Source organism: Cyberlindnera jadinii (genome assembly GCF_001661405.1).
Source record: "Cyberlindnera jadinii NRRL Y-1542 unplaced genomic scaffold CYBJAscaffold_7, whole genome shotgun sequence".
Lineage (NCBI taxonomy): Eukaryota > Fungi > Ascomycota > Saccharomycetes > Phaffomycetales > Wickerhamomycetaceae > Williopsis > Williopsis jadinii.
In genome coordinates, this window is record NW_017963658.1 from 244,022 (window position 1) to 254,792 (window position 10,771).

General features: G+C 37.9%; 6 protein-coding genes across 6 annotated transcripts; 4 read left to right on the plus strand and 2 right to left on the minus strand.

Annotated features, from left to right (window-relative positions):
• Positions 1 to 40: 40 nt before the first annotated feature.
• Positions 41 to 2,460, plus strand: MSB3 (Rab GTPase-activating protein MSB3). Its single transcript, XM_020215114.1, is given in 2 exon segments — positions 41 to 128; positions 142 to 2,460. The coding sequence occupies 1 exon segment, from the start codon at positions 257 to 259 to the stop codon at positions 2,036 to 2,038; it is 1,782 nt and encodes a 593-aa protein (XP_020070323.1). The 5' UTR covers positions 41 to 128; positions 142 to 256; the 3' UTR covers positions 2,039 to 2,460.
• On the minus strand, positions 2,170 to 2,781 carry MDY2 (Mdy2p; the record flags this gene model as incomplete). The annotated part of the gene is made up of 1 exon (XM_020213706.1): positions 2,170 to 2,781. The coding sequence occupies one exon, from the start codon at positions 2,779 to 2,781 to the stop codon at positions 2,170 to 2,172; it is 612 nt and encodes a 203-aa protein (XP_020070324.1).
• On the plus strand, positions 2,702 to 3,822 carry SHR5 (Shr5p). Its single transcript, XM_020218008.1, has 2 exons — positions 2,702 to 3,529; positions 3,577 to 3,822. The coding sequence occupies exons 1-2, from the start codon at positions 2,936 to 2,938 to the stop codon at positions 3,703 to 3,705; spliced, it is 723 nt and encodes a 240-aa protein (XP_020070325.1). The 5' UTR covers positions 2,702 to 2,935; the 3' UTR covers positions 3,706 to 3,822.
• Positions 3,612 to 5,256, plus strand: PUS4 (pseudouridine synthase PUS4). Its single transcript, XM_020215115.1, has 2 exons — positions 3,612 to 3,675; positions 3,729 to 5,256. Exon 2 carries the CDS (start codon positions 3,958 to 3,960, stop codon positions 5,185 to 5,187), a length of 1,230 nt encoding a protein of 409 aa, XP_020070326.1. The 5' UTR covers positions 3,612 to 3,675; positions 3,729 to 3,957; the 3' UTR covers positions 5,188 to 5,256.
• Positions 5,257 to 6,836: 1,580 nt separating this feature from the next.
• On the plus strand, positions 6,837 to 7,472 carry CYBJADRAFT_91497 (uncharacterized protein). The gene has a single exon (XM_020218009.1). The coding sequence runs from the start codon at positions 6,873 to 6,875 to the stop codon at positions 7,236 to 7,238; it is 366 nt and encodes a 121-aa protein (XP_020070327.1). The 5' UTR covers positions 6,837 to 6,872; the 3' UTR covers positions 7,239 to 7,472.
• A 1,986-nt stretch (positions 7,473 to 9,458) lies between these two features.
• Positions 9,459 to 10,771, minus strand: UGA2 (succinate-semialdehyde dehydrogenase (NAD(P)(+)); the record flags this gene model as incomplete). The annotated part of the gene is made up of 1 exon (XM_020215116.1): positions 9,459 to 10,771. A coding segment is annotated over one exon (1,302 nt), but the record flags the coding sequence as incomplete, so codon positions are not given.

The following is a 10,771-nucleotide window of genomic DNA, read 5'->3' on the forward strand; positions in this document are numbered from 1 at the left end:
AAATTTCCATGCGGCGCACAGGCGCACAGCGAGGACGAAGAATCGAAATAAGAGTAAGCCAGAAGGATTAACAAGGAAAAGAATAACAAATAGAAGAAACAGAGGGAGAGAACGTGCAACAGAGAGCGTGAGAGAGAGAGAGAGAGAGAGAGAGAGAGAAAGAGAGGAAGAGACAAGGAGCCACTGCCTGTCTATTAACTTAACATAGAGAATTATTGACTGAAGAAGAGCAGACTTGCCAATAATTGTTCACAAGATGACTGATATAAAGCCGAAGTTCAGAGATGAGGCCATGTCAAGGTCCCATGGGACGTCTCTTCCCAATTTGCCACAGTCACAAACGATGAAAACACTACCGGTGGCTCCAATGGTGAAGCCAAGTGCTTCAATGGTATCACTCCCTAAATTTGATTTTGTGAAAGATGACCAAGTAGACTCCTTGGACCCCACTTTGACAAACAGCTCTAAAAAGAGACATACGTTGCTACAATCACCTTCAACTCAATCAATCCAGCATTCTAGTTTAAGCTTGATTGACATGTACCGAGATCAGTCAAGTGGTTCTCAGGAATCTGATACCGCCACAGATATCATGGCTTTGAACGTTAGTGGGGCAATGATCTCTGAGGTATCACTTATCAACGGATCTCAATCCACATTTGCATCTGCTCATGACTTATTGGTGCTGAGGAACTCCAGAACTAATGGGTCAAAAGTGAGACTCTGTATAGAAGAGAGTCGTACAGTGATATCATCAAATCGTGATAGATATGGGTTCAAAAAAGCAACAAATTTCATCACTGAAGAACAGTACAATAATTGGTGGATCGGATACGCCAGTCATTGTGCCAGAAGAAAGAGAAAATGGCAAGATCTAATGATAAAGAATGGGTTAAGTCTAAATAATGATAGCCCTGTTAGATTTCCTGCCAGATCAGAAAAATTGAAAAGATATATACGGAAGGGTATTCCAGCAGAATGGAGAGGTAATGCTTGGTGGTTCTTTGCGAAGGGCCCAGAAAAGCTGAAGAATAACCAAGGTGTTTACGATACTCTCGTTGAGAGTACTTTGCATTTGAAGAACAAAGATACCGAGATCATTGAAAGAGACTTGAACAGAACATTCCCAGATAATGTCCATTTTAAACCAGATAGAGTTGATAGTTCACATGAGTCCAATGAGGAGACTGCATTAATCGAAGCCTTACGAAGAGTACTGGTAGCATTCTCTGCTTATAACCCCAAAATTGGGTACTGCCAGTCGTTGAATTTTATTACAGGTCTGCTATTGATATTTATGGATGAAGAGAAGGCGTTTTGGATGTTGGTAATCATAACAACTGGATATCTTCCAGGTGTTCATGAAGTTAGTCTGGAAGGTGTTAACGTGGATCAAGGTGTATTGATGCTCGCCTTAAAGGAATACTTACCAGAGGCTTGGAATGTCGTTTCAAACATTAGATTCGACGATCAATGCTCGGGTCGAAATGATTTGAAGAACCACGATTTCCTGCTCAAATTACCACCTGTTACACTCTGTACTTCTAGTTGGTTTATGAGTGCATTTATCGGAATATTACCAATTGAAACAACGCTGAGGGTATGGGATTGTCTCTTTTACGAGGAGTCAAACATATTGTTCAAAGTTGCTCTGTCCGTTTTCAAACTGATTGAGCCCAAAATCCAACATATCAATGATGAAATGGAGGTGTTTCAAGTAATTCAAAACACTCCCAAGTCAATATTAGACCCAAAAGATTTGTTCGATATCATGTTCAAGAGAAGGATAGGGTTCAATAACTTGACGCAGGATGAAGTTGTCAGATGTAAGAAATATGTTGCCGATAGAAGACAGAGGGCACATGTTGACGGTACTTCTGATACCGGTGATGTGAATTTCAATAGACAGTTATTAGCCGAGTCTCTATGGCAGCCAGATCTGTATGGGTTTAAAAGGGGATTGCCAGGTGTTCATTGGAACAATAATCTTACAAGAAAGATGAAATCAAAGATTAGAAGAAATAACAATCATAGCTGAATTTCGGATACTTGACAGAGAAGAAAACACTCTTAACATGGAGAAAAAAAAAAGAGATATTACCGCATGTTTGAGCTAAATCAGAGAGAAAAAGACATATAAAAGCGTGGAATTGTTGATTAACTGTTCATTTATTTAGTAAGTTCCCATCCATCTTGTAGTCTTTGGATTATCGCTTTGGAGTCTATACCCTTGGACTTTAAGAGTTGTTCAATTTCATTCCATGGAATGGCAACTTCGGTTGATTCTTCTGGCTCAGGTGTAGAGACCTGCGCTGGGGTAGTCGATGGTGTTCCAACAATCGCAGTAAATTTGACCTCACTATTATCATCTTGTGCAATGTCACTAATCAATGATGAATCGTGTATAACTTTACCCTTCAGCAACAATTTTATCTGTGATGGTTCTAGTGAGCCAACGTCAGCCTGAACGGATTTGCAAAGATCAGTTTTAACTTGATAGATTGTATCAGTCGACTTCACTTGTAATGTGACGTTGAACTTTGGTTCTTTAATAGACTTGAAGACACAGTCATGTAAAGTAGCATTGGATATTGCACTATGTTTAGAAGAATCGGACTTCTTAGCTATAGGTAAATTTGGAAGTTTAACACCAAGCCCTCTCACGTCTTTGAGGTCCTTCTTGTAATCAGATGGAAACTTGGTCTCACCAAGTGACAAGAGTGTTAGATATGATGAGGCAAATTCCTTTTCAGAAGACGTTGATACTGTAACTGTAGCCATTACTTCCAATGATTTATTTGTTATGATAAGGGTTGATCCTTGAGAAGGCCATCGTTTTCAACAACTTTTTTTTTTGTTTTTGTTTTTGTTTTTGGGTTTCAACATTTTGGAGCTCTAGATAATTGATCATGAGAAGAAGGCACATCTTAGATTCATGACTTCAAATACAGCGATGATACCATCATTCACCCCCTCAATGAATCCGTCTACCAAGGGAACGGATCATGGAGTAGAGGATGGTGTCACTGGAGAGAAGTTACTGTTTTTTAACTATCACGAATACTCAGTAAAGAATTACAGGCTAATTGGGGAGAACACGGAGGACTTCCATGAACAAGCACTCATAATCACACATTTTCCCAATTTTCACGTTCCAAGAGATTCAAACACCTTTGAAGGTACAAGGATAGTACGAATATCAAGGTATTTCAAAGGGGTGGGCGTATTCGTTCCACAGTTCTCACCTTACTTACCAGGAACTGAACCTGCAGCCATCTTTGGGGATGATGACACGAATGCCAAATTTATAGTACAGGGGGAATATATGGGACAGTTCTTTGGCACATCATCATATAGCCCACTGTCTGAATATCTAACAGAGAAAGAATTCAGAGAAATTGTGGAGGAGATCAACGTACAATTGAGAGACGCGTACAACTCCTGGTCTCTCATTAACCTTCTACTGTTCGTATTGGATTTGTTGTCTTTCTGGATAATGAGTGACTTAATACATTCTCTCTCTAAAAGGGTATGTACTTCACTGGAAATATCACACTATCCTACTAACTTGTGTAGAAACTAGATGCACTGTTCAATTTCATTGATACGAGAAACAAATCGTTAGAAAAAAGAGGAATCAAAATTATCAGTCCCAGGGATTCAGGGTTTCTATCTGTATGTATTGTATCAACGGTAAAAACTTAAGATATTACTAACACAGGAATTAGCTGGATTTTCAAGTTCCACGTCCAGGCAATTCATGATTCAATGGTCTAAAGTGTTAGGCATGTTGAACAGGCGATTCCGCCCACTTTTGTGGAGCCAATGGAGAAAAAAAAGCTAGGAAAAAAAATTCATAGACAGAGAAACACTTGAGACTCTCAAGCTTTGAGAACGATAACCTCATACACTTGAAAACGGCCTATTTTCAACTCTTTAATGAGTTATTCGGACGCAATGAACGGCGTGTTCGCTATCAACAAGCCTACGGGTATCACATCAGCACAATTTCTGGCTAAAATTCAACATATATTTACATCCTCATCGGTGTTCTCCAAAGATCTTGCACAACTACGTGGCGCTAAGGTTGAACAACTTCAACGTGAGGGTCAAAAGGCCTCCAGAAGAAAGCTTAGAAAGGTTATGAAAGTAAAGATGGGTCACGGCGGTACGCTTGATCCTCTTGCTACCGGTGTTTTAGTTATTGGTGTTGGCAAAGGAACAAAAAAATTGCAAAATTACCTCAGTGGAAGTGTCAAGGTTTACGAGACAGAGGCTTTGTTTGGTGGTGCAACTACTACAGGTGATGTAGAAGGTGAGTTGATTTCGAGGGCTGGAACTATTCATCTAAAGAAAGAAGATATCGATTCAATACCAGAGAAGTTTATTGGACACATCAAACAAACACCGCCAATTTTTGCTGCCCTGAAGATGAACGGGAAGCCCTTGTACGAATATGCCAGAGAAGGATTACCTTTACCCAAACCAATTGAAACGAGGGATGTCCAAATCTATGATCTTAAAATTGCAGATGACACTTTGAGTACTGACCACAAATATGAGTTTATCAAAAATGTTGATTGTGATGGAGAGAATCTCGAGGAGAAATTAGCTACAAACCCGACCTTAAACGACAGCAAGGTTTACTTCTCTAAGGAATATTGTGATAAAAATGGGGTCTCTGAAGATTACGATGTTGGCAAACCTCAACCACTGACTGACGATGAAAAGAACCCCCAATTTAAAGCACCTATGTTACATTTCACCACCAGAGTCAGCTCCGGTACGTATATCCGTAGTTTAATCAGTGATATCGGAAGAGCTTTGAACTCCAATGCATACATGGTTAAGCTTATAAGAGCTGAACAAGCTGAATGGGTTTTGGGTAAAAACGTCTTTAACATTGAAGATTTCGAAGAAAGAGACGAGGCTGTTTGGGGTGCAGTATTGTCCCAAGTATTTCAACAAGGAGGCGAAAATATCAACGATATTGCATCATTGTTTCTGCAAACGGAGGCAAGGTTGAAAGAAGAACAGAACCATGAAGGAGCAACATGTGGTTCACAAGAAGGAGACATTATTGATGCTGAACAACAGCCAGAAGAAAAGATTTCGGCGAATTCTGAAAGCAAAGATGAAGCATCTCATGATGAACTAAACACCAAGAAGAGACCACTTGAGTCTTAAAATACATAAATCTCCTTATCCTCTAAGATCTCTATTGTATAGGAACATACTCTATTTTTATGTACTGCGATGTACACAATATATACATGTAGAGATGTTAAGAGTTTCATATATTTTAGCGGTATTTTTTTTACTCTATTTGGATAGCTTGAAAATAAATATTGGAGCTAGGATTACGACCGGGTTTTATAAATCACGTACATTATGCACATTATCAATTTGTTTTATCCATGTAAAGAACAAAACTGAATTTATCTCAATTCCGCGAAGATTTAAAAACAAAAAAAAACCTAAAGAGACATCGAATAAATGAGTAAAAATTACAATGTCCCAAAAGCCAAAAAAAAACCACAAAAAACACATTAGAATTATTGAACAATGGTTCATAATACATTTCTTCACTAATTTAATACTTAAAAAGTTGAAATATTGAACAGGATGCTGTACGTACCTTAATTAGCATCTATGTTCCATGTTCGATGATTTCTCCTATTATTATGAGTAATAAGAAATTCATATATGATCAACCCAATACCATTTTATATTTCCATTTTCAATGGCACAGCTTCTATCAATAGAAATCCGACAACAAGATGTCTGTGAATCCTAACCACAAGTTCAGCCCCACTGGAATATACAACTGCCGGCTCTTTACAATGATCTGCTTATTTAGGTTTTTGCATATGACAGTGTGAATTTGAGCTATACTAAATTTGCTGGAAATGGGGAATTCTTGAATTGGTTCATAGTCTTTTTATAATTATAGAGTAACTTTGGTTTGAGCTACATACATGTAATTAAGTCGAAAGAACTCAAAGCTTTATAATAAACGCTGGCTTTAGAAATTTGAATTGTATGATATTTCTGGGACATATCGACAGCATTTGAATAAATCAAACGAAAAAAAAACATTTTGATAATAAATTTGAGTAAATAGAGTAATGGTTCCTCAAAACCAACGTAGCGAACTTCGTATTTTAAATAACCAAAGAAGACAAAGAAAGGAAAAAATAAAATAGTATTTGCAAACAAATATATTTTGAAGCTAGGCAATTCTCAAAGCTCTTTAAACATCCAGTACTTTATAAATGTTTTAATGGCCAGAAAGATATTGGGGTTTCAATTCGCTTCAAAGTGTTTTAAAAGGATATGGATTATTATGGAATCAAAGCCAAAGAATAAATCTCCATTGATATCGAAACTCGATTAGACGAGTGGAAACAAAAAAGCAACCCGTATATATATCTATACGAAAAACCTTTGACCGAGGAGCAAGGAGAAAAGGTTGACTAAATGTCTGTTCAGAGATAATTTAGTTCACAAATTTATTTTTTTTAGGATACAATTTTTGCTTGGTGACATTCACCAATTTGTGTTTTGAAAATCGTTTTCTGTTTTACAAAAGAGTATCTCGTTTTTTAACATTCAAAAGATCCATTTCCTTTATTCCCTTAAGGCACACAGCTATAATTTTAACTTTTTTTAACAATGGTAGTGAGAGTGGATATTAGAACAACGTATAGATATATCGAAAACAGGAATGAATATCTAAAGTTCTGATCCAGCTCAAACTTCTTTGATAAATGAAACACTCAATTTGATAGTAGAGGAGTATAAAAGAACAGAGAAAAAGCAGAAGCATAGAGTGCACAATGCATGAAAACATATAAAAGTGAATCCAATAGATGAATAACTTTTCATGTTTCATATTTTTATATATGATATATGGTGGCTTTCGTGTATATCATGTGCTCTCAGTTTGCTCCCCAAGTATCTTGATGTGTACTTCACTAGAGGGGTTGCTTATCTATTCCATATCCAAAGATCATAGAAAAGATATACGTGCTCCTTCCATTTTCTTTTTTTTTTGTATGAGGGAGGGTGATGGTATTAGCAAATATATATTTTGTAGTCTTTTTTTGTATGTTCTCGTGTGTTTTTTTTTTTTGTTTTTTTTTGTTTTTGCATCAATTGTATTAATCCTCCAGTTTCGTAAAACATTTGTCTGTCTATTATTGCTTGCAAGCAAGTTAAGTTTCCCCGAAATATAACTATGAGTTCTCATAACGGAGTGGCGGTGTTTTGTACGAAACATGATCTTTTCGTCAGGTATTCTGGAGGAAACGTGAATACACTATGTGGGAATGTTTATTCCTATAGTCTTAGCCAAGTCATGTTTTGTTAACCTTTAGTTTTATGGGTTCATTGAAGACCTGATTGTTTCAGTTTTTCGATTGAAATTGTTCTTCTGTACATTATATGATGATAGGTTTTGACCTCATATGATCATAAATCATTCTTAAAACTGACATGGAAGATTTAATATATGTTGTTGCAAACCTGTGTATGGTGTAGATAGTTAGAATGATACTAATATGAGTCTTGTTAGTATGGAGAAGATTTGGCTCGTTCTTTTTTTATTGAAAGAGGATATCTCCAAGGTAAAAAAGACATTCTTGCACATAGTCTTGATAAACGTAAAGCGACCTGTAGATCGTTCCTTTATACGTACTGAAATTGAAGTATGTTCTGATGTCATGTTCCTGTGCGAAAAGGTAAACTCTTTAACCTCTGGTGATAAAGAAGTACAATGTCGTGGGGTTTACTGGTGCTGTTGTTTCAATATTCGCAAATTCGATAGTGGTTTCTTCTCAGGTCAATCTAATCTCTAATTTCCTTAGCGGTTTATAACAACTGTGCATAAAGCTTGTGTCGAGAGAGAAATTTGCCAACCTTGCGAATGTGTAGTAGTCCCCAATTTTATTGTATTCTTCATCATTTTGACGAACACCTCTAAGCGACTTAAGATGACAGTTTGTTGCTAAACCTGTCTCTAGTGTACAAAATTTTGCAAAGTTCTCTTGTTCATTTTCTTGAGCTCTCAGATCATCTGCTTTATGGAGTAAGCAACCATTGATGGTCATTGGATAAGCCCTACCTCTTCAATCACCAGTACAGTTAGAGCCTAAAGATGATATCGGAATAATAGTATTGATTGTTTGAGAACATTTGAAAGTGATTGGATCCAATAAGATATCTTTCATGTACTGTGGAGGTTCTTTGAGTACCTCACCGCGTAAAGCGTTGTCCATATCGCAATACTTTTCAAGATCACCTCGATTACACTCCGAGTTCCGTAGTATCTGTGCTCTCCACTGTTGTTGTTTTTCATAAACTGAATCATCATTTTCGTTAAAACCATTGGTGTCATTCTCACTGATGTGTTTAAGGTCTGGACCATGATCAAAACACCTTCACGTCTAATATTTCTAGTACTCTTTCTGCTATTTGTGCTGCATTTTTCGTCTATTTCTTATTCTAGCTGCCATGGTTCCATTATCAGGTTCAGGTCATGGTGGCTGTTATAGTAAATCTGTGATCTCTGTATAGGTATTCTGTGACGGAACTTAGAGGTTTTATGGCCCCATACCTTGCTCTCATATCAGGTCAGTTAGTCTGTCTTGACAATTACTGTGTCTTCTTGTTGTGTCGTATTCTTCATAATTTCGAAGTTGCCGCTGTGGTTCTGGATTAGCCGCTAATGTTTCTTCTTCAAGTTTGAGGACGTTGTTCGATGGTCCCAGTAAGACTCCTTCAAATTCTCTTTGGAAGTCCTCTAGGGATTCTGCTTTTATTTTTTGATGTTTTGTTTGTGGCCATTCTTCTGGGATGTTTCTAATTTTGTGTACAAAGCTGTACTGGTTTTGTGTCATCTTGTGTTGATAAGAATTCAAAATGTAAACAATGCCACCAAGATTGGAAACATCCTTACATTTTTACTATTGCCGAGACAACGAAGAACCAGAATGACACATATATAGAAACATGGGGAGGGGGGGGGGAGGTTCTTTTGGAAGAACCACTGATCCAATCAATCTGAAAGTCAGTATATATGATGATATAGATCGGTCCTTTTGTTTGCGTAACCAGATTTCTCAGATTTTGTTTTGTTGCTGAGATAGAAGCAACTGTATGCGTTTTTCTTGATTTTGCCATATAAACTATGAATTGTTATAACTCAGGCTGTATTGAAGATTACATGCTCACACGTTGGGTATCTCTCAGTTGGAGTATTAACTACAGATCAGTATATTTTGAGGAATTCTGAAGGTCAAAGTGCTAGTTTTATCAGTATTATGCAGATCACAGTCTATGTCGTTCCTGTGTTCGGAGTAAACGTAAAAGCTGTTCTTTTTACGTGGTAATTACAATATACAAACCTTTCAAGTGAAACAGACTATGGTGTTTAACTTTTGAAAAATTTGCCTGTACTGCGTTTTATTTAAAGAGACTTAATACCACCAATGTTAACAGCTTTTATAACAACGTAGTCATCAATACCATAGAGTGAACCTTCTCTACCAAACCCAGACTCTTTGATTCCACCAAATGGCAATGAACAATCTGTGAAGACACCGACGTTGCATGATACCATACCAGACTCCAATGCCTCTGCCACAGAATATACGGTGTCAATATTCTTAGAGAAAACATAAGAAGCGAGACCCACGTTAGAATCGTTGGCCCACTCGACAACCTCCTCTGTAGTGTCAAATGGAACGATAGCACCAAGAGGACCGAACGTTTCTTCGGAGGTGACCTTCATTTCTTGAGTTACGTTAGTGAGGAGAGTTGGAGAGTAAAAAGTTGGGCCAAGATCAGTACGTCTACCACCTCTGACGAGAACTTTGGCACCTTTAGAAAGAGCATCATTAACATGATCTTCGACCTTTTCGATAGCGCGGGTGTTAATCAAACAACCGTGAGTAGATTCTGGATCCAATCCATGACCAATCTTGAACTTGCTGACTTCCTCGGCCATCTTCTTCTCAAACTCCGATAATACGCCACGTTGAACGTAAATTCTGTTTGCACAGACACAAGTCTGGCCAAGACCTCTAAACTTTGAGGCGATAGTTTGTACAACGGCGGAATCTACATCCGCATCATCAAAAACGATAATTGGGGCATTACCACCAAGCTCAAACGAAAGCTTTTTCAAAGTAGAGGCAGACTGCTTCATCAAAATTTTACCAACATTGGTAGATCCAGTAAAAGTAATCTTTTTAACTTTTGGAGACTCACACAGTTTGAGACCAAACTCTGGGGTCTTTGTATGGGAAATGACAACGTTGAAAACACCCTTTGGGAAACCAGCTTTTTCGACAAGATATGCCAAAGCCAATGCAGACAATGGAGTTTGAGAGTCTGGCTTAACGACACAAGTACAACCGGCAGCAAGAGCGGCTCCTGCCTTACGAGTAATCATGGCAGAAGGGAAGTTCCATGGGGTGATAACACCACAAACACCGACAGGTTGTTTCAGAGTAAAGACTCTGTTAGTTGGGTTTGCAGGTTGGATTGTAGCACCATAAACACGTGGAGCTTCTTCTGCATACCATTCAAAATAGGAAGCACCATATTTAATCTCACCAAGAGCCTCTGCATAAGTCTTACCGTTCTCCCAAGTCAAAATCTTTGCTAGGTCTTCGGCATTCTCAATCATAAGGTTGAACAAGTTTCTTAACCAACCTGCTCTTTGACGAGGCGTTGTCTTCTTATACGACTTGAAAGCCTCATAGGC